The sequence below is a fragment of the Saccostrea echinata genome, unplaced genomic scaffold (assembly GCF_033153115.1).
Source record: "Saccostrea echinata isolate AGI-Se365-2 ecotype Australia unplaced genomic scaffold, CSIRO_AGI_Sech_v1 ptg000017l, whole genome shotgun sequence".
Classification (NCBI taxonomy): Eukaryota; Metazoa; Mollusca; class Bivalvia; order Ostreida; family Ostreidae; genus Saccostrea; species Saccostrea echinata.
This window is the reverse complement of record NW_026889766.1, coordinates 4,308,098-4,332,472: the sequence shown is the minus strand read 5'-3', so window position 1 is coordinate 4,332,472 and position 24,375 is coordinate 4,308,098. Positions and strand designations below refer to the sequence as shown.

General features: G+C 33.0%; 2 protein-coding genes and 1 long non-coding RNA gene across 3 annotated transcripts in view; 1 reads left to right on the top strand and 2 right to left on the bottom strand.

Annotated features, from left to right (window-relative positions):
• Positions 1–22,167, bottom strand: part of LOC133189251 (uncharacterized) — a 38,759-nt gene extending 16,592 nt beyond the window's left edge. The window contains exons 1-3 of the mRNA XM_061324654.1: positions 22,095–22,167; positions 18,141–18,761; positions 14,006–14,323 (exon numbers count right to left, since the gene is read on the bottom strand). Coding sequence (XP_061180638.1) covers positions 14,006–14,323; positions 18,141–18,761; positions 22,095–22,167 — 1,012 coding nt within the window. The remainder of the gene's footprint in view (positions 1–14,005; positions 14,324–18,140; positions 18,762–22,094) is intronic.
• On the bottom strand, positions 5,931–7,061 carry LOC133189343 (uncharacterized). The gene is made up of 3 exons (XR_009721440.1): positions 6,920–7,061; positions 6,368–6,522; positions 5,931–6,102 (listed from the first exon to the last, which is right to left on the bottom strand). It is a non-coding gene; the product is annotated as an uncharacterized LOC133189343 (long non-coding RNA).
• Positions 8,152–8,988, top strand: LOC133189342 (uncharacterized). Its single transcript, XM_061324729.1, has one exon. The coding sequence runs from the start codon at positions 8,152–8,154 to the stop codon at positions 8,986–8,988; it is 837 nt and encodes a 278-aa protein (XP_061180713.1).
• Positions 22,168–24,375: the final 2,208 nt, after the last annotated feature.

Sequence of the window (24,375 nt, the reverse complement as noted above, 5' to 3'; positions counted from 1 at the left end):
GTAGGAAGGGTGTAAATAGGCCATGTTTACCTTCTTCTCAAGGGGTAAGTTAAATAAACAGGGTATGGGGTAACTAGCGATGTCTTAAAGGGACTTGTACACTATAGATTTTTCTTTAGATTTTAAGGCTATAATAAAAAAAAGAAATCGCTAAATTTCAAGATAAATTAAAGTAATTCTAAATAAAATTTAAATAAATTCAACATGCAAAAAAGTAGGAGAACGCGTGGTAGCAAAATAATATTGAGCATATTAAAGGAGATAAATGCTATAATTATCAATGACATCCGAAAAAAATATTTGTAAAAGTATTTTTTTATGGAGCCACCTCTCCAAGATTCTGCCATAAATTGTCTCGAACCACTCTTAGGGGATTAGCGTTAATAGCACTTGCATTGAGTTCAGCTCAAAGCTAAATCGGACGAGATTTCTTTGGATGGTTAAGAAGAATTTACTTGGCTTTGGATTGTGTCTTATATAGTCAAATATCTTGATTTCAAAACTGCGTTCGCATGGATAATGCTTACAAGTGAAATGGCAAGCTTTTAAATAAGGAGCTCTCCGTTTTTCACGAATTTCACTCAATCCGAAACATAGGGAAAAATATACATATTTTCAAAAATCAATTCAAGAAAAAAACCTGAAAAGGGGGGGGGGGGGCTTTTCGATCTTGCTTTCCAGTTTTATTTTCTTAATTTTAATTGACGACGTGATATGAATCATTGCCCGCTTATACACGGCAGATCTAGAGGGGCTTTGGTTTTTGAGGTCTCATCCGAAAAATCATTGACTTTCAATGCCGAGGAAATAGTCACTACCTTCATGTATGTTAAACGTCTTACGGTCTCCTTATGCAGCTGTTACGTTTGGTACGGCACTAGGATCTTCGGACGATCGAACTCTGACCTCCCCATGGCGTATGAAACTAGCGCCCAACCACTAGGCTACTGTGATCAGTGTCCCAGTAAATTACGATCCTATTTAATTGCAATAATATCATATTAAAGGACAAACAATTCAGATAATTAACTGTCAAAACTCGTGTCCTTCTTCGCAAGAGGGTAAGGCGATATTTACGATGTTTCTTTAACTTTTCAGTAAGTTTTTTTTTTTCAACGCAACAATTTTCCAGAGTTTGCAAAGAGATACTGCAAAAAAGTGTGTGTAAAGGGGGGGGGGGGTGTAGCCTATAAATGAATTTTTCATATATTAAAACAATTGCCAAAGACCATTCTTCACTCAAAAGAAGCTGGCAGCCCAACCTTTCCCCTAGTACTTTGGCCCTGAGATTTGCTGAAGTGAAGAATTTTTCCTCAGTTCTACTTTCAAAAAAATAATTTGATGACAATATCAATTTCAAGATACCTGATATTTGTGTTCCATAAGCGGGTTATCAAAAATGTCGGTCATATTAATCATATTGTAAACAAAAAGCTCATGGGCCATAAAACTTCCACGAGCTCACTTTTGATCTCTGAGTCAGTCTCACTTTTACCAAAGGGAATTAATAGTAGAAAAGTGAGACTGAGATCAAAAGTGAGCTCATCTAAGGTTTAGGTACCCGGAGCCAGGATTGTAGGTAGCCAATGGGGTGAGGGTGCCAGTGTATACTGTACAATAGAAAATAAAGCGATTTTTAGCAATTTTTGATTGTGTCCATTATATTGCCGGTAAATGTGTAAGAAAGGAAATCAAGGCTAATTTATCCTAGTGCCCCTTCAACATTTATGTTTGATTTTTTTAAGCTCACCTAAGCCGAAGGCTTAAGTGAGCTTTTCTAATCAAAATTTGTCCTTTGTCTGCCGTTGTTGTAACCTTTTCATATTTTCATCTTCCTCTCAAGAACCACTTGACCAATTTTAACCAAACTGCTTGCCACGTGGTATTTTTGGGTAAAGAGCATTCAAATTTGTTCAAATGAAGAACAAAGCCCTTTTCCAAGGCAAGATGATTACAAATTCGTGAAAAATTAATGACATCATTTAAAAATCTTCGTTTCAAGAATCACTGTGCTAGAAAATATGAATCTTATGTGAAATCATCCTGAGGTAGTGTAAATTCAAGTTTGTTTAGATCACGACCCCCGTAGACAGGTTGGGGTCACAATGGACGATTAAAATTTAACAGGAATACGAAAGGAAAATCTTAAAAAAATCTTCTTCTCAAGAACAGAAAAGCCATGATTTGTCCTATTTATATGGAAGCATCCTCAGGTAGCGTAAAATCAAGTTTGTTCAAATCATGACCCCCGGGGGTAGGGTGGGGCCAAAATGGATGATCAAAGTTTTACATAGGAATACAAAGGGAATATCTTTAAAAGTCTTCTTCTCAAGAACAGCAAAGACATGATTTGTCATATTTATATCAAAGCATCCTCAGGTAGTGTCAAGTTTGTTCAAATCATGACCCACGAGAATAGGTTGGGGGCCACACTGTTATATTTAAGGGGATCGACTGGGGTTTTCCATTGCGCAATACTTCGCGCATCATAGTAAAATGAAGCGTATTTATTTTTGAGGCAACTCTTTCCACATAATGAATAAAATTCAACAAAATTCAAAAATCTAATTACAATTTTATATAGATTTTATATAATTTATATAGGTAGATTGACGTAGTAATAGTGTGTTTGTGACGTTATGATAAACTGAAGTTCTTGAAGAACAAATGTTACCAAAGAAAAAGTATACAATATAAGCTCTTGAAATTTAAAACATGAAAAGTTGAGAATCTCACAATAATTTTTTTTAATTTTTTTTGTTAATATCCCTTGTATCTGTCATAATTTGTAGTTCTCCATAAAAACAGGAAAATTTCGTTAATTTTGACATTTTGAGATACACCCTCTGGAAACCAGATGGTAGAATTTGTGTTTCTTACATATGATGTACATTATTATATTACACATCACATACTATAATTTGAGCAAAAAGCCTTTGTAGTATTCGTATTATTTGCTTTGAAGTGCGAAAAATTGGCACTTTCCAAAATTATTCTTTAGTAAATGTACCTGTATTTTGAGAGTCTCTAGAAAATACCTAGACGGTAGATTTCCCTAAACCTGGCATGTACACTGAAGTCAATGTAAGTTATATATAGTATAAAATTTAAGAGTTTCTCTATTGTAGTTTTCACGCAATAAAACCCCAGTCGGCTCGGTTCAACTTTTCAATACTGAACTAATTTCTACTTTTTCCTAGCCAAAGTATTCAGGTGAGCGATGTGGCCCATGATCTCTGTTTATTTTATTTTTTTTTTTTTGTTGGGGGCGTGTCAAGAAGTTTTCGTTTGGTGCCCCCAATGAAATTGCTTCCTACGGGCCCAAAAACGAAAGAAAAAACATGCGAGATTGACATGATATGTTTTTTTAAATAAAAAAAATAATGTTCTAGGAGGAAAACATGTATTTCTACGTTTAGTAAACTGTTCGCGCACTATTTATGTGTACACGAACATAAAAGGTCGTAGCACCCCTTTCCGTCTTATTTTCATCCGCATTGCTTAATTGAAATCTTAGTTATGTTTAAGCTTTTTTTCTTACACCAAATCTACCCCAATACTACGCTTAACATTAACCTTGTATGTGACATACCAATTTATATATAAATTTAGATTCAAGTTCATTAAAAATTTACAGATCAAGATCGATATTTCTTCACATTAACATTGCCATAATATTGTCGACAACAACATAGCACGCAATCTACATAATGTAATATATTGTATAACAATGTAGACCTGAATCGAAATTGATATGACATCGTCATTATCTTGTACTGAACTAAACTGAATTTATTATCTCTTCACAATTTTACAATTGTATACAGAAATATAAATGTAAACCATGGTGACCAAAAAAAAACCCGCATGTTTAATAGCATGCACGAGTATGAGGATAGACAAATAGCACAATTATAGATACATGTATATATTCACTAGTTCGGGGAGCACATTTTGGTTATGTTTCTTATATATATGTGAGGGTGTGTGTGTGTGTGTGTAAGTGTGTGTGTGACTGGCAAAATGGGCCAGATGAGGAAAATTCACATTTTCACTTTTTCTTCTTATTTGATTTGTATAAAAGTCTAGAACAAAGATCCAAATTATATTCTAATAATTCCAGCCCTAAATGAAACTATGTCAATTTGAATGTGTCAACAATTATTGGCTTATTTTTTTTTTACCTGCAAGAATTTAGCAAACGCATTTTTTTTTTTACATTTCTAAACAAAATACTGTTATTCGTTTGTTTTATATATATATATATATATATATATATATATATATATATATATATATATATATATATATATATATATATATATATATATATATATATTCATAAGAACTTTGTAAATGAAGCATATAAAAAACATACTGCTTTGATTTCTTAGTTTAGTATATTTCAAAAGTATGTTGCCATGGTAACTCTAACAGAATCATGCTAATTAAAGATTTCTAATGATTTTTTTTAAGAGAACACTATCATACTGGTGATAATTTCATAAATAAGAAATGGATGACATATAAACATATAATATACATTTGTACAATTTTTCATATTTTCTAAAGAAATATACAAGGTATATTTTGATAGAACAATAACATACAATTTAAAAAAAAATGTATGTAAAATACACGTAATAAAAGTTATACAATGTATGCTCGAGCACAAAGTTATGTTGAAAGTTCACTGAATGGTATCCTGTTATATCAAACAGGCAATGATTTTTGTGACTGGTCTTCAGATATTAGTGATGTACATGTAGTAAGGATTACTTCTGTCTTGCATTAGCAGGCTTGCCCTATTCTTTATCTGTAAGAGTAATAACCTCAGGTTAGGGTTGCACAGGCCTTGGACAAACGGCATCTTTTGCAGCATCTGATGAGCAGAATCCACCAATACCTGGTGAATGCTGTGTCCATGCTTACTTGACTTATGAACAGCTTCTGCTATCTGGAGAAAAATAAAAAAAGTGTTTCCTTTCAATCAATATTTAAAAAACAATTTTACAACACTGAAAGGATGACTTTGACAACATGAAAATACCAATTCATTATCTGCATCTATAAATTTACCTCTGCTAAAATTCAGATATTTGAGTTTCTTCACTTTTGCTTCAATGCTCCAAAGTGCCAGTTAGGTTCAAACTGTATCTGTTTATGCAGACCTAAATTGAACAATAATATATTTGAATAGTAGAGTTAAATTTTTCATTGTTTGCAGAAAAAGTAATCATCACTGTTAAGTGATAATAATGTACTTTAAAGGAATGATATGAAAAGTTTGTCATACAGAATATCATCTCACTATAAAAGCTATAACAATGTTCTAAGCACAAGATCTTTAAGTTTTAAAGAAAATACTAGTAAGTTCTACTAAAACAGTTTCTCTACAAAGAAGGTAAATACATGTATATTTGAACTTTTGTATCTTGAACATCGATCTAAAACCCTCGGATATCTCGGAGTTTTTTATCAGTCCCATAGAGTTCGAGATAATCAGGTCTGACCAGGGGTTTAAATTTTCCTGGAAAACCCACTAGCCGAGGGGCTACTGATCAGTAAAAAATTACTAGCTCAAACTAACTAGCCAAACAACTTTTTCATGCAATATGAAAACATAACAAGTAAAAGTTTTAAAGACTGTGATGACAGAAACAAATAAACTACAATGTAGTTCTCAGTCTAATGAAACCACTCTACATAGAAAAGTGAAAGTAAACTGTTGATATTTTTTTCCATTCCGCTAGTCCGATGGACTATCATTACATTTAAATTAGCTAGCCCGAGTCTTAAAATGACTAGCCCCGGGCATCGGGCTACCATTTTTTTCAACCCCTGGTTTGACTATTTATTTTTTTTGAAACAAGTACATGTTCAAACAGTTTTTGTTTTAAAAAATCAAACGGTACCTGTCATATCTCTCCATAATCCATACCACAGTGCGGTATTGTTTCTCTTCTGCAGTTGTCTAAGTGAAATCCCCTTCTTCACCATAGTCATAGCACTTGAAATAGTAATGCTCCATTTAAACTATTATACCGTTTGTTCCCTTGCAATTTGTCTCTCCTTCTTCCACCAATTAAAATATCTTCTTTCCTGTTAAAATAATCCAAGTACATGAAATGATTTGAAAATATTTCAGTGACAAAAATTAAGTCAGCAATGTAACTTTTGTCTCGATCCTGTTGTCAAGACTTTTACTAAATAATATTTTGTCAGTGTTCAAATCTATATCAGTATTTAAGCAATTACCAATAGTTATTTATTTTGCAGCATTCTAAACTTAACATTTTTATCGATTATTGGCACCACTCAATGTTTAGATCCTCTTCACAGACAATATTGAAAAAAAAAAACTGACCTGAACATGCTGAACTTTCAGAGCACATGCCAAAAAACACAGCATTTCCTAGGTGTCCCAAAGTAAGCAGGTCCTACATGCTGGGCATGATTAGTATGTGTTGCTGGGCATAAATCCCAAGAATAATGGAACTTCCACAGACATACTGATTATGCCTAAAATTTTTTTAGAAATATTACTGCCCCAGTATATAATAAATTAAGTGTCACAATATTCATAGACACTGTCCAGATATTAATGAAACACTGTCCAGGTATTAAAGAATTTACAATGTATTTGTGTTATGTCTGATAAAAAAAAAAGACTTGACACATTGTTTAATTTATTACACGTTACTGCTTTGATCTAAATTCTGTAGAGCCATGCAAGTGTGAAAAATATGACAAAAAGCATGTTTATAATCATGATAATTTTTGATTTTTTACTCCAAAGTAAATAATTGGAGATTTCTTTAAATTTCAAGCTTAGTATCTTAATTGAACATCTCTTTTAAGTATATTTACTGCTGTGAAAATTCATAAAATAAGTATTATTTGAAATCTATAAAAGTACCTTGTCTTTTCATTTTCTTGTTTAATAAAGAATACAAGTATTTCTCTTTGCTTTCTGTACACTGCAGTCTATATCGACCCCTCTGTTCTTCAGCTAGCTGAATGTGTGCATTGTATAACTTGAGTACACCGATTTTCCTTTCCTCTAATAAACTTTCACTTTTTGAAAGTAGATTTGCAAACTCTTGACTCTTCTGACACAGATCTGTGAGATTATTTTGTGGGGACAGAGGTTAGTTAACCTTCCAAGAAGAGGTAGAGCATTGTCTGTAGCATGTCATTTTTTGGCATTCTCTGTGTAGCATAAACTAAGTGATGAAGGTTTACCAACTCTACCATGAACATGTGGAATCGAACCATCATCTAAATATTTGCTATCCCTAACATTTCTTCTCAATACAATGTAAAAACTAAAATGTTTTCCTACATAAATGCCTTGACATAGAATTCCTGAAATGGTCTTTCTTTAATCTTGTGGTTTTTGCCTCTGTATGTAAGCCTGATCTTTTATGAGCAAATCGTTGAGATTTAATTACATCTTATTATCTAGTTCTTCTCGAAACAACGTATTTTCGATATTCTAACATTTCATCATCAGTCAACTGTGACATTAAACGGTTTATCATTGAATTTGTACAACCACAAGTTTCGTTTCTAAATTAAGCCTATTTAATGTATATAAATTTTATTACGTCACAACACTTCCGGAATCATATGAGATGCGTACTTCGAGCCCGATACGTCAGTGTACTTCCATTTGTTTTCGAGAGTGGACGTGGTCGACTCTCGGTGTCAGTTTCTAGTAACTAAGATAACTACGTGGTAGTTATCATATATATATAACTACGTGGTAGTTATAATATAATTAATTTAAATATTCGTTACGAGGTAACGAAGAAAAATTCTCCAGTTTGCTGGTGAATTTTGTGACTTTGGGTTTGAGACTATAAGTGTGAAAAAATGGCGGGTGTCACGTCGGAACGGGACCGCGCCGAAAAAGAAAAAACTAAGACGAATGAATCGTCGAAACGTTCCTCTAAGAAGTCAGTTGAGAAAAAGGTTACTAATGAAGAAAGTGGAAGCTCTGTTTTGTTGGAAAATAATGAGGAACGAGTTGTTACTGGAGGTAACATTGCGACTTCATCTGTCGTTACACCTGGAATGACAGAGGTAATGAATTTATTGAAGTCTATTAAAGAAAATCAAGATAACCAAGACCGGAAGATTGAGAAAATGAATAACAGAGTTAACGATATCTATTATGGTGATATTAATGAGTTGGAAGAAGAAGAGTTGTTGATGACTCCAATAAACCAGTTGTCTGATGTTGAGGGTGATATGGATTCAGGTGAACCCCCTTGTAAAAAACGTATGGAGGACAGTGAAACGTCAAGATTTAAACAACTGGGCGTAAAGTATAAAGTTAAGGAAGATTGTGATGAAAATGTAGACGAGGAGTTGGCCTCGATGATAAATGAACTGTTCAGAGAGGGGCTAAATGATGATTACTTTAATGAACTGTTGAAAAGTATTAAAAGGCCAGAAAATTGTACAGCTTTGATTAAAACAAGAGTTAACCAAGCTTTGTGGAGTATTTTAAATCCAGAGACACGAAGTTGTGAAGCCAAATTTCAGATAATTCAATCGGCAGTGATTAAAGCCTCGGTAAGCTTAACAAAATTAGCAAATAAACTGAATGAAATGGATTCCGAGGTCATTGAAGGATTACAGAGCTTGATAACTTTGTCTACAGATGCTTTAGCCCTTCTGGGACACACGAACAAGCTGATTAATGTTAAGCGCAAGGATTTTCATAGACCTGATTTAGGTAGGGAGTACTACCATCTTAGTTCACCATCTCTACCCTTCTCAAAATTTCTATATGGAGATGATGTTGCCAAATCTGTGAAAGAAATTCAAGATGTGAATAGAATAAGTAGTAAAGTACATGGAAAATTTCACAGAGGAAATTTCCGAGCAGGGGCATTCTTTAGGGCGCGGGGACGTCCCTATGGTCGAGGAGCATTAGGAAGACCACGGAACCGAAGATCTACTAGTACTTGGGGTTGATGGTCAAACAGCTCTACCTCTACAGACAGCTCAAAAAACTCGAAAGGGGAGCGCAGCTCCAACAAATAGATAAAGAGGTAAGTGCTAAATCTAAAGCAGACATTAAAAATTTTTGTGCAGGAAGATTAAAATTTTTTTCCTCTGAATGGCAAAAGATTACAGAAGATAAGGTCATCTTAGATATTGTTGAAAATTGCCATATTGAATTTGATGAAGAAAATTAGGTTTACCATCTCAGAATAGTATACCTCATTCTGTTTTTGCAAAGTCTGAAATAGAAAAGATTAACAAGCAATTAAATGAATTTTGTGAACAAGGTATCATTAAGGAATGTGATTTTGTAGAAGGACAGTTCTTATCTCCAATTTTTACCATACCTAAGAAAGATGGAGATTTGAGAGTGATATTGAATTTAAAAGAATTGAATAAGTACATTCCTTACCATCATTTCAAGATGGATTCTTTTGAAAGTGCTATAAAATTAGTAAAGAAAAATTGTTTCATGGCATCATTAGATCTTAAACATGCTTATTATTCAGTATCAATTGCAGAGGAACAAAGAAAATATTTCCGGTTTATTTGGCTTGGAAAATTTTTTGAATTTTCCTGCTTACCAATGGGCATTGCCTGTGCTCCCAGATTGTTTACAAAGTTAATGAAACCTGTGTATTCTACTCTTAGAATTATGGGTCATTTGAATGTTGGGTATATTGATGATTCTCTTCTGATTAGTGATACATTGAAAGAATGTTCAAAAAATGTATTAGATTCAAGATGTTTGATGGAAAGACTAGGTTTGGTCATAAATGAAAAGAAGTCTGTATGTATACCATCTCAATGTATTACTTTTCTAGGAAATATTATTGACTCAGTCAAAATGATTGTCACTTTAAGTCCAAGTAGAGCAGACACTATTGTTGAGGAATGTAGGAAAGTGTGGAAAAAAGGAAGTTGTTCAATTCGTCTGCTAGCTAGAGTAATTGGTCTTATTGTGGCAAGTTTTTCTGCAGTAGAGTATGGTCCATTATTTTATAGAAATTTAGAGTTGGACAAAATAGAGGCGTTGAGGAAAAATAATGGAGATTTTGATGTCAATTTAAATTTGTCAGAAAAAGCTAAGAATGAGTTGTTTTGGTGGATAGAGAATGTTCACAGTCAGAAGAGAATCATAGATCATGAAAATCCAGACATTGTTATTACGACAGATGCTTCCACTATAGGGTGGGGAGCAGCCTGTGGTAAAAGTAGTACAGGAGGAAGATGGAATGAAGATGAAAGTAAAAATCATATTAATTATTTAGAACTTCTTGCAATATATCTGGGACTTAAATCTTTTTGTAAAGATGCTTCTGATATACATGTAAAGATAATGACAGATAATACATGTGCAAAGGCATATTTAAATAACATGGGTGGCATAAAGTCAGAAAAATTGAATAGGTTATCGCATGAAATTTGGTTTTGGTGTATGAATAGGAAAGTCTGGATTTCTGCTGATCATGTACCTGGTGAAAATAATATAGTAGATAAATTTTCTCGAGAATTTAATGACTCTTTGGAGTGGAAGCTAGACGTTGGAATTTTTGACAGAATTTCTGTTATTTTTGGACTCCCAGAGTTAGATCTGTTTGCATCTAGGCTGAACAAACAGTTGAAGCTATATTGTTCATGGAAACCTGATCCTGATGAAAAATTTATTAATGCATTTTCATTTCAATGGACAGGTTATTATTATGCTTTTCCTCCTTTCAGTCTAATCAGCAGAACATTACAGAAGGTGAGGACAGACCAAGCAAGGTGTTTGATTGTGGTTCCACTGTGGCCAACTCAGTGCTGGTATCCATTGCTAATGGATTTGTTGATAAGAACTCCAGTGATTCTTCCGAAGGGGATTCTGTCTTTACCTCACTCGAGGGAGAAACATCCACTACACAAGAAACTAACTCTAGTAATCTTTACATTTGTTGAGTATAGATGGAATTGAAAAAAGTTGCAATGTATATAAGTTGTGTTATAAAGGTCTTCTTAAACAAGATAGACCTGGGTGTCATACAAACTGTGTAGAATTGAAGGCTTATCCACCAGATCGAAGATTATGTGTGATTACTGTGTTAAAAGAATATTTGAAGAGAACAAGTATTATTAGAAAAGACTGTACTTTTTTGTTTATTAATTATGTGAAGCCTCATAACAGAATTGGTAAGGATACTATTTCAAGATGGCTTAAAACTGTTATGACCAGAGCAGGTATTGACACTAAAAAGTTTTCAAGTCATAGTGTTAGAAGTGCTGCAGTGTCCAAAGCTAAATATGCTTCTGTACCTGTTGATGACATTTTGAAAGTTGCAGGGTGAAGTAATGCTGGAACTTTTGGAAAATTTTATGATAAGAGAATTGTACAATCGCAGTTTCATTCTGCAGTGTTGAGTTGAGGTGTTTTGTTGCATTAAATTTTGCAAAAATAAAAAATTTTGTACTTCATCAGCGGGCTTGTGCATTTTTGCTTTAAAGTCTCATATGATTCCGGAAGTGTTGTGACGTAATAAAATTCCCCAATTAAACGAGAATTACCTTGGTAAAAGTCGAAGTTTGATTGGAATTTTATGAGTCACATAAACACTGAAGGGATCAGATGCCCGCCACAATGTTGTCTTGATGTAGTACCCATCCTTGAGGAAGGGATGTTTTAATGAATATCTATGGTAATTTTTATTAAATGATGTAATCTGTTTGGAAATGCACAATCCCTTCCTTTCAAGACTGACGTATCGGGCTCGAAGTACGCATCTCATCTGATCCCTTCAGTGTTTATGTGACTCATAAAATTCCAATCAAACTTCGACTTTTACCAAGGTAAGTCTCGTTTATTTGGGGAATTTATCTTTAATTAACTGTAAACCTCCTATTCATAAACGGAGTTTTACTGTTTAGTTGTACTTTCACTTTCAACATCAGTCAACTAAATTTAGCTCATTTACAAACTCTTAAACATGATAATCGCTCAATTCAGATGGAACAGGGACTTTTCTGACAGTTTGGATCATGATTTTTTCCCCAGCATTACTTTAAACTAGCTAATATCCGACAAGATTAACTCAAGTTTTGCATGCTCTCCATTCGACCTCTGTTCATTGTTGACGACACATGTCGTATGCGTATGTCGAGCCCGATTGGTTACCTACCTCATAAATGACAAATGTGACAAAATAATCGTTGATGATGTGTAATTGGGAATAATATACGAATTACACCATAAAGAAACGTATTTCGATTACTAAATTACCACAGATGAAAGGAGAAAGATCAGATATATTTTTTTTAAAAAAATGAAAAAAAATTGCGCGTTTTTAGAAAACACTTAGACTTTATGACTTTTTTTTTCCTCCGTTACGTTTTTACTGCATCTGACCCCTTTTTCCCAATCGCGGTCATATCTATGTATATATATATATATATATATATATATATATATATATATATATATATATATATATATATATATATATATATATAGAAGAGAGAATATGCCCCTATTGTAACTTAAAAGAGGTAGAAGATGAAATACATGTACATTTTCTTTTGGGTTGTACATGCCATAGTCTATCAAGAATCAATTTACTCTCCACAATATCTCTGAGATCTCATCTTTTAAATAGTTTGTCTAAAAGTAACCAATTTTTTTATGGTTAATGAACTGTGAAGATGTTGATGTGCTGTGCAATTTATGTGAATTTATAAGTCATGTGTAATTAGACAAATTCAAAGTCACATGTTGATCTTGACTTTATTTACATGTACTTTGATTTAATACTTATACTACAGTATGTTATGTTGTTAATATGCGCATGTTGTTGTATACTCTGCATTGAGCAGAAGTGGATTAATTAAAATAATAATACAATCCTTCAGCACTGGCTCTTGCTGTCCATTGCAGTTTAATATATTTTACACATGCCATTCAACATAGAATTTTTTTTTTTTTTTTAATTTTTTAATTATTATTACTATCATTATTATTGCTGTTATTATTATTAATTTTTTTTTTAGTTAATTTTTTTTAATACTACTATTTTCCATAGATTATGTATTTGTTTATTCTACATGAGGCAGAAGTGGATTTCTGTATATCCTTTAGCACCGTCTCTTGCTGCCTCTTGTTGATGTATCAGACATTTTTTATGTGTTCAGTTATATGTATAATATTAGTAATAGTAATGCACATTATTGCACATTAAGTTGTATCAATTAAGAGTACAGATATATCTTAAATCAAGACAACCTATGTCTACATATGACACTCAAAACACCACCAATGTACTAACTGGAAGAATTGCTCTTCATTATATGTTGTATTCTGTCTGTTATCTTATCTGTAATTATACATGTTATATGTTTATGCCCACTGGGCCCTGATTTGGTAATAAATCCTATTCTATTCTATTCTATTCTATTCTATATATATATATATATATATATATATATAGAGAGAGAGAGAGAGAGAGAGAGAGAGAGAGAGAGAGAGAGAGAGAGAAAGATAGATAGATACAAAGATAGATAGATAGATACATGTAGATAGATAGATAGATAGAGAGAGAGAGAGAGAGAGAGAGAGAGAGAGAGAGAGAGAGATGGATAAAATGAAATAGTAATTATAAAGTTGAGTCATTATAAGATGATTTATTTATAGGATGATTGATTTGAAAGCAACCTAAGGCCTTTTTTGCGTTTCACTAATTGTGGTAATCAAATACTGTATGTGTACTTAAAAAAAGCGGGCTTCATATTATAGCGGCCTTGGCGCGTACAACTATCAATGCGCTAATTCATGAATACCGTTAAAAACCATGTATAAATACAATATATGACGCAGACGTGTGTAGCGCTAATTCAAAATTATGCCAAACACTCAATATCCAGTGATTGCGCTAAATTTTGAATACGCAAACTTATGTACACATACAGTATATTCTTTTTAATGAAAAGATAGATGAAAATAATAAACTGATGGTCAGCTTACCACAGTTTTTCAATCTCGCGGTGAACAGGTCCGCAAAAAACAATTGTTCCGGACACCTCTCTGTCAATCTGACAAATGTTGCATCGACTGTGATATTTTCTTCATTAACATTGGAGAATGAGGAAACAGATCGTACAGTTTTACCACATTCTTGCGATCCTTCTCGTTCATGGGAAGGTTGTACCACGGTTATTGGCGTTTTTGGAAGTTCAGGTGTTTCCATTTCATCTGGGCCGTAAAAATTATGAGCACAGGTTATGAACCCAAATTCGTCATTGGATTTAACAAATCCACCAAGAGTTCCTTCTATTTGTTCACCTGCAATATTACCTTGTATTGAAACATTTGCCTTGATTAATACAGCAGTACTGTTCAAAAATCAATGTCATTATAAAATGTGATTCCTATTAAGCCAGTAGGTGCATATACTTTGTTTCTTGATATATTTGTCACCTATAATGATTACATGGAACAATAACGAAGCTCATAATTTTTCCAGCTTATCAAAGCCAATTAACTAACTCGTTTAAAAACGAGTTGTCGCAAAAAATGGCATTTTACAGTATTATATATTTGTTTGAAAACATAGAATGTTTTTAAAATAAAGAAAAATATGTTTTTCTATGTACATGTATAATTTAAATGTTTGTTTTGCTTAATCCCGGTCTAAGACAGTTAAATTTTCAGTTATTTTTAATCGAAAACACAAAATATAACATTATTTTATAATTGTTGCTGTTTGAAAATTCGTATAGGCCCCAAACTACTGCCCCATGAATCCCTAACTCAAACCATACTGTCCGATAGGTCAGGTTTTATTTTACAGGGTAAAAGCTTACATCGATTATGGGCTATACATATGCAAATTTACATGGATAATTTATACAATACCTAGAAAACTAACATACCCAATGATACAGCGTAATTCAGCTTATTTTGGTCAAACATTGACCCCTTAACCAAAGATACGATAAATACATTATATATATTTGAACTCCTAATAAATGTAAAAAGAAGTAAAACCCCTTGTGATGTAAGATGGATTGTGAATAAAGTTTGATCTAGTGTTCAGTGAGTTTGATTCCTCACGTATGATTAGACACATTATAGCATTTTTAAAATTATTGAAGCGTTAAATGCAACCGTATCTATTATTAAATTCAAAATGTTCAAACTAACCCATTTCTTTTCTTAAAAAAATCTGCAAATAAAATGATATTTCGAAAAGTAATATGAAACTAATCATTAAACTCGAATGAATAACCAAAGCAATTCTCATTACATGGCCGTAGGAACCGGGGGGGGGGGGGGCACGGGGGGTGGGGGGGGGGCGTGCCCCCCAATAATTTTGCCGATATATAGAATACTATAGAAAACATAGCTACTATATGCTTGTGCCCCCTCAAGAATAACGTCTGATGACTTTTTTTTTTTGCTTGTCAAGAAATTTTGGTAGTTGATAGTGCCCCCCCCCCCAACTGAAAATGTATTGTTGTGCCCCCTCAAAGTGAAATTGCTTCCTACGGGCCTGCATTAATTATTTTTTAATACGATATGCCAAATTTTGTAAACTGGAAAAGATCAGGAACAAGAGGCTCGGCATCATATGGCCCAGCTGTTCATCAGAAAATTTATTCACTATACATTTCTTTGTAAAACAATTATTGCCTACTTTGGCCCCACCCAAACCCCAGGGGTATGATTCAACAAAACTGAATCTACTCTATTTTTGGATGCTTCGCTATCATTATTTCTAATGACGCCTTTGCAGATCTTGAGGAAAAGATTTGTAAAGACTGATTCACATATTTGGTATGTAAAATGTTGATCGTTCACGATGGCACCACCCAACCCCTGGAGGTCATGATTTGAATAAACTTGAATCTACACTACCTGAGGATGCTTCCATATCAATATGATAACATGCATTTGCTCTAATTGAAACGAAGAATTTTAAAACATTTTTCCTATGTGTTTTCTATGTAAAACTTTGATTGCCCATCATGCCTCCACCCTACCCAGGAGGGGGGGGGGGGGGTCATGGTTTGAATATTCTTAAATCTACACTACCTGAGAATGCTTTCATATTAATATGACTAATCATGCTTTTGCAGGTCTTGAGAAGAATTTTTTAAAAGTTTTTTCTATATAATTCTCTGTAAAACATTGACCAAACTTTATGGTAACATGGATTTCAAAAACACATTTGGAAAAACTAGTTTTGGTCTTTGTCAGGATGATTTATTTGCTCTATCGTATTACAGACCAAGGGAAACTTTTTATAGTATTCTTTGCGAAGGGAAGGAAAATAGAAAGCCTATTTGCACTTCTAATATTCCGTAACTAACACAATGGCAAAATATCACTTTGATATTCTTTTACACTTTGACAATATACATTGTACCACTCTTATTCAAATAATAAATTACAGTGTTTCACTTTTGAAACAGGGACATATATACGTCCCTGTTGAAACGATTAACTGAGATGCCGTGTTGGAATGAATGTGCTGGATGTAGCATCCACAACGTAGTTGTGGGACACATTCAATACTGACCTACATCTTTCAAAAATATGTTTAAGGTAGATACTCATCAGGTCGCACCGAGCGTTTGTACGAAGGCCGTTCAAAAATTACGCAGACTCTGCTGTTACTTACTCTTACCGGCGTCAAATAGTAATAAAATTTCACAGAAACATATTTCTTAAAGATTCCAGTAAGTATTTGATAAAATATTTTGCATTTTAATTAATTTCTCCTAAAATTATTGCTGTTTTGATATCACTGATGGAATTGTACAGAGCACGACAAAAATTTTGAAAAACAAACCTGCCGAATCCAAAATTTTACTCATTTATTTTCTAAAATTTGCCATATTATTATACAATTTTCTTAAAGATATCTTTTTATTGTTCTATCATGTGTTTACATTTCTGAAATTATATTTTAAGTACTAACAGATATAGCGATTTTTCTCCGCTGCGATTCCTATGAAAACAACTGCAAAAATGACGTCTCGTGAATTGACGGAGCATCGCATTTTTATCAAATTATGTGTAATGCTCGAGAAAACGCCAACATAGACCTAAAATATGCTGTATGAAGCATGTAATAAATCATAATCCAGACTACTGTCTACAAATATAGCCTAGTAGAATTTTAGACGGTAAAAGGCGATCCGGAGGGTACGGGAAGAAGATAACCGAAAATTGTATCTAGACTGTTAAGAACGTGATTACTGTCTACGAATATAGCCTAGTAGAATTTTAGATGGTAAAAGGCGATCCGGGAGGGTAGGGAAGAAGATAACCGACGAAAATTTTATGTAGACTGTTAAGAACGTGATTGAGAGTGACCAACGTTACACAGTATTTTAAAAATATCGGCAGTTTTGGCTTTTAAAACAAAAGGAATATACTACACTAGTTTAATAGATTTAAGCTAGACCAGCAATGGTATATATACGTTTATGGTGAGTGGATAAGGTAATCCAAGCCGTATAGTATCAAACTCTGAGGGAAAATGTTAAGAAAATGAAAGCTGGCATTCTTTGTAATGTTCGTCACGTCGAAGATTTTACTGCACCGTGACTTCATGATATATATGTCCTGTTAAATCACTTAAAATTGATATCAACATACATTTTGATATGGAATTTTGAGGACCATATAAGTAAAGATTCTTTTATGTCATTTGTGACTTTTTGCCTGATTATGTCGTCATATACTTTTTCTGTGCAGCAAGTCCGCGTAATTTTTGAACGGCTCTCGTAATGTTAAAAAAAATATATATTAAAATAAATGTAAAATAACAACAAGGCTGTGCCCGCCTTATAGATAAACTCATCTACATAGATGTTACTGTATCTAGAGATAACTTTTCATGCGTCGTGGGTATTTAAATATCCTTCTCAAAGAGTATTTAAAATCTCTACCTTATTTTTTGATTATTGCCATGTTAAAATTAACATTATTTACAATTGTACATAATGTACATTGTACATTGATAACAGCGAACAACATTTTGATCTTGACATACTTCCTGATATCCATTCAAAAAAATCGATTAAACACATCATATGTGCATATAATTAAAGAACAAGTGGTAGAATTGAAGGGGTTAACATTGTCTTACCTTCCTTTCCTATGCTTGCGCCCATTCGTAAAGGATTCAGCAAATCTTTAGAAACAGCACAAACATCTCCATTGAAATTACACTCCAGATGAAAGAAACCCTCTCTAACATCTGTTTTGATTTCATGAATTGTAGTGGGAAACTTAGCTTCATTGATAGGCACTACACCTTTGCAAGAACAGTACAGAACGATACAAGGTTCCTTAGATATTTTCCCTTTTTTTATTCGATACGTTGAAGCCATTATCATCTCTAAGTTCGAATGCTTTTTGAGCAAATCTTTTGAATTTTCCTCCAGGTATTTTTCGATTTTTTTAAATTTATCAATCTGCTTTATTTGGAGATTTTGTTGCTCTTCCATTCCTAACGAAACTTCATCTGTATCTTCTTTCCAGTCTTTCCAAATAACCGCAATGTCTTTGTCACCGTTTCTAAATGTTCTCTCTTTTAAATCTTTCATTTTATCAATAACAGCAACAATGACTTCATCACCATGTTTAATATTTTCAATAGGAATATCTGCCTTTCCATAATAGAAATGAACAAGGTGTGATTCTTTGTATTTATCGCAAAACCATTTTTCAAATTTGCACAGTATATTGTCTTTATCATCCAGTTTTTCTGGAAAAAAGTTGAATAAAAAAAAATAGAGTTTTTAAAAATCATTTATTCTTACCGTACAGGAAAATTTAATTTTATGATATGCTATTTACAACTTTAAAAACAGTGCTTCACGTTTAGCAACGTTGGCGAAGACAACGACGCGCTAATTCATGAATGAAATATGAATATAATAAACAATTATCAATCTCAAACGTCCATTGAAACAGTACAAATTTTGAATAGAGCAAACACAGGCCTCGAAAAAGAACAGATGTAGCACCATGGTGAGTAAACATCCCCTTCCGCACGGCCACATCCGCCGTGCGCTCTTTATCATGATCAGAGAAATCCGTAGACAATTCAGTGTGATGAAAATTTGGACATCTATACCTGTAGCCCTAATTCATGCTTATGCCAACCAAGGTATACCAAGTCATAGCAAATTTTTCAAATATGTTTATTTATGTAAGCCTATAGTATCTATATATTTGAAAAGGAAAACAAAATAATAACTAGGTGCATGTGTTGCACTTAATACACTGACAGTCCTATCTCACACAAACAAAGAAATAAACATAAGACAAGATTGTTAGTAGCTTGGGTTTGCGACTAATAATTCAAATCAAAACAAAGTTGTAAACAATTCATAAGAGGTGCTCACCGTCGTTTGGTACATCTTAAACATCCGGAGAATTTCTTCAACAATGACTGAAATTTAAGTTTTCCTAGAATACTTTGATTTTTGCGTTATTCCTCTACATGTGCCGATATAATTGGGATTGATATTTTAAGCTCACTCAGCTGAATCTCAATTGAGCATTTTTGTTTATACTTTGTCCTCCGTCCTTCTGTAAACTTTTTTTTTTTTTTTTTTTTTTTTTTTTTTACATTTTCAGCTTCTTCTCAAGAACTACTGAACCGATTTCAACAAAACTTAAAACAAAGCATCCCCGAATAAAAGTGATTTTATCTGTAGATTTAAATTAGTTCAAAATGAAGGGTCAAGAGCTCTTCCAGGTGACGATATTTTAGAATTAGTGAATGAATTATTGACATCCATTAAAAATCTTCTACTAAATAAAACTGTGCCAGAAAAGTTGAAACTGATGTGAAAGCTTTATTAATAAGTGTGGATTCAAGTTTGTTCAGATCATGACATCCGTGGGAAGGGGAATGTTTTACATAGGAATATATAGAAAAAATTTCAATATCTTCCTCTCAAAAACTAATAAACTAAAAGAGTTGATACTTAGGCGAAAGCTTCATTATTTACATGTACATGTAAGGTACATTCAAAATTGTTCAAATCATGACCCCAAGGTGTGGGTTGAGATCACATCGGGAAATCAAATTTGAACATAGAAATATATTTGTTGTTTTGTTTGTTTGTTTGTTGTTTAACGTCCCTCTCGAGAATTTTTTACTCATATGGAGATGTCACCACTTGCCGGTGGAGGGCTGCAAATTTATACCTATACTCTGCACTCCGGGCCATTAAGCAGTTAGGGATCTTTTTCGTGCCAACCCATTTTGTGACATTGGAACTCGGTTAACATGTCTCATCCAAAGGACTGGTCAACGTCCCGCAGTGGATTGGAACCCGCGACGTAAGGATCAGTTCTTTACTTCGCGACTCTAGAGCAGAAACTCTAACCATTGCGCCACGCTGACGACCACAAAATATTTACAGAAAATCTTTGAAAATGTTCTCAAGAACAGCAGACCCATGACAGGTTTTGTATATATGAAAAAATTCAAATGTAGTGTAGATTCAAGTTTCTTCATGAACCTGGGGCTAGGGTGGGGCCACAATTGGCAATCAAAGTCTTACATAAGAATATATAAGAAAGGTCTTTAAAAATCTTCATAAGAACAGCAAAGCAATAACAGCAATAAGTCATATTTATATGGAAGCATTCTCATATATTGTCATGCGACATGTACCGATGGACGACAATATGTGCAGTGAATGTAGATAAATATTGTCGCCGGTGACAATTTGAACAGTGTACAGTCACGATTGCTCTGCATTAAATTGCATACGAGACACCTCAGTATGATTTTCAAACCAATTATAATCACAAAACTATCATAAAACCTTCAAAAGCATCTTTAAACAACAATATTGTAGGGCGACAATATTTGCAGTGAGTGTAGGCACATAATGTTGCCAGCGACAATATGTACATATATAACTTTTCAGGCGGCGACAATATGTATCGATAGACATCAATATGTGCAGTGAGTGAAGGTTCATATTGTCGCCCAAGACAACATGTGCAGTACAAAGCGACAATACCGTAACAGGTGGTCTGAAAAAAAAGCACATTTAAGGACAGGAGATACATTTTTTTTCTTAAAAAAAAAAAACAGGAAAAACAACTTTAGTCAAGTTTTATAAAAGTAAAATTAATAGGTTTAACCACCTGGATTTTAAATTTTCATTCAAAATTTCACGATAATGTCCTATACACATGTAAATGTACTGGTAAAACGTTTGTATAGATTTATTATTGTGATTACAGAAAGGTAGAATTTTGAACATCAAAGAAAGTTTACAATATCTTAATATTTTTAGAAAATTTATGTATTTCTTTTCTTCCTGTGTTATTTCTTTATCTCTAATAAATTAATGTATTAAATGAATATTTATCACTGAAAGATAGTTGAGTAAAAATGTATTTCTTTGAATCATGGGGAAGTTTAGTCATTTTACTGTATATAACTAACTCTTTAAAATAAATGTATACTACCACACCTGCTTCAATCCTAGTTTTTTTCGTCCCTCTCGGCTCCAAAAAACGTGTTTTCGTTTACCTAAGCCCAGGTAATATCCCCCCATCCCTCGAGGTCCGGAAAATTGTGTTTTGTGTTCACCAATTGTTGCCATTTTTTCTGATAAAAAAAAGTTTCTAATTTGCAGTATAATCTAGTGAAAGGTTGCTTTCAAATAAGGAAATGGGGAAGTTTAGTCACTTTACTGTATATAACTAACTCTTTAAAATAAATGTATACTACCACACCTGCTTCAATCCTAGTTTTTTTCGTCCCTCTCGGCTCCAAAAAACGTGTTTTTCGTTTACCTAAGCCCAGGTAATATCCCCCCATCATTCGAGGTCCGGAAAAATGTGTTTTGTGTTCACCAATTGTTGCCATTTTTTCTGATAAAAAAAAAAGTTTCTAATTTGCAGTATAATCTAGTGAAAGGTTGCTTTCAAATAAGGAAATGGGGAAGTTTAGTCACTTTACTGTATATAACTAACTCTTTAAAATAAATGTATACTACCACACCTGCTTCAATCCTAGTTTTTTTCGTCCCTCTCGGCTCCAAAAAACGTGTTTTTCGTTTACCTAAGCCCAGGTAATGTCCCCCCATCACTCGAGGTCCGGAAAAATGTGTTTTGTGTTCACCAATTGTTGCCATTTTTTCTGATAAAAAAAAAAAAGAAGAAGTTTCTAATTTGTAGTGTAATCTAGTGAAAGTTTGCTTTCACATATTACATGCATATGAATATTCTATAACTTGTACCTTTAAAAACATTTATTATTATTATTATTATCATTATTTTTTTGAGTTATACAGCTGTTATAATATTTGTGATGTACGTCTACACGTAGAGCTTTTACTTTTGGCAGTTTCTATTTTGCTTATTGTAAAGTAATTAAAAAAAAACAAATCAATTGTTTATTACACAGTTTGTCAAAATGACATAAATATAAGCAAATTTGTTTGTTTCTTCATATGTGAAGAATCAATTCATTCGCAGGAATATACATGTGTATACATGTACATTTTTTCTATTATCCCAAGAATTCTGATTTTTTGGAACTGATATGCAAATCCCAAAATACCACAAAATCATGTTTTAAATGTAAACACTGGATTTAATATAGTATACATATTTTAATGCAGTTGTAATAGAAAGAGTTTTAAAAAATCAACAAATGCTTGGGTTTCATTGAAGTTAAAAAAAAAAAATCAAGCATGCAAGATGCACATTTCCCCCTTAAGGATGAAGTTTAATCAGAGGACAAAAAAAAAAAAAATCCACTGACAAAAATGAAAACCCACCTATTTACGTTGTAGAGCTACGATTGTAGCGATGTTATTCACGTTCAAATAACTAGGCCAATAGCCTATTTTTTATGATAGTAGCCCCTGAGCATTTATCAGGAAATACCTAAATTTTTCATGTTGCATTCAATATTTTCTTAATCAATAAAATATAACATGTGAGAAATATCCTCAGTCAGGTTTCCAATTTTAACACATCTTTAATTTATTACCAGGAAAATATTGAATGATAAGATCTCTAAATTATTTCTGACTTCGGTTCACTTGCTCTTTTTCACTGGTATAAAAATTTTATCAGGTCAAGGATAAAAATCTCTAGATATGTTTTCTGGAATGTGTTTCGCTTGTATTTTTGATGTTCTTTCTTGCATGCCATTTAATTATTTGAAACAATACATAAGCTATACGACACCTTATATTTTCGAATGGTGGGAGCAGACACAAAAATCTTAACTTTCAGAATATAATTGCAAAAAAAGGAAGAAGTGGAAAATATGAAAAAATAAAAGTTAGTCCAAATTTCCTCTGCAACCCAAAAATTTACCAATGATGTTACATATTTTCTTCAAGTGGTTAGAAATTAAAGATCTAGGTTCACTTTATGCATAAAATGGCCCTGTAGATATACCAATGTATTGACTAACACCTTTGTTCCATTTCAAACATCAAGATAAAGTAGAGATTTAGTGCTTTCATTTCCTGTTAAATGTTTTCTCCTTAAAGTCCAGGTCTTGGAAAACAAGCTTTATGGAATTGCAATGTTCTTGAATTTTATGGAAAACAGGTATATTTAAGTACTTTCGGAGAAGAAAAATAATATGAGCGCAACCTCTGATCTAAAAAATAAAACATGTTTTGTAATCCTAAGAAACGGTTCTATCAATAAATAATTGCATATTTTAGATCAGAGATTGCGCTCTATATTAAATATCGAAAAATAGCTTTAAAAATTGGCTGTTTTTGTAGAACTGTTCAGGATATAAGGAAAATAACACATTGCATGAATAATGAATAATAATGCATTGACTAGCCAGAAAATTACGTCATTTTTGGTAGAATCGCAATCGCCAAAGGTCTAAATGAAATGTAATGCATGCGCAACTAAAACTAAGCAGTTTCAGTTTTTCAGAAATTCACAGGGCCAAAAAAGCCCTAAATGAACCTAATTCTTTAACATTCATATTTTTATTACAATATTATTTTTGCTCATTTGAAGCAATTTTTGTTTAAAGATATTGTACTTTTTAACGATCCGTTTGTGTCAACTAAAATCCTGAGTAAGAGTCATCCTCAAAAGGTAAAAATGCAATACGGAAATAACGAAAAGTATTCAACCTCAAAATTCCATTCAAACAATAAAAAAAGCAGAGCAAACACAGACCTCTTAAACATCAGAGGTGGGATCAGGTGCCAAGAAGGAGTGAGCGTCCCCTGCCGACCGGTCACACCCGTCATGATAGGAAAAAAAAGAAAATCCGTAGACAATTCAGTGTGTAAATAATGGCCTAACAATTAGTTTGAAAAACGTCAGTAACCATTTGACTTAATGATAGATTG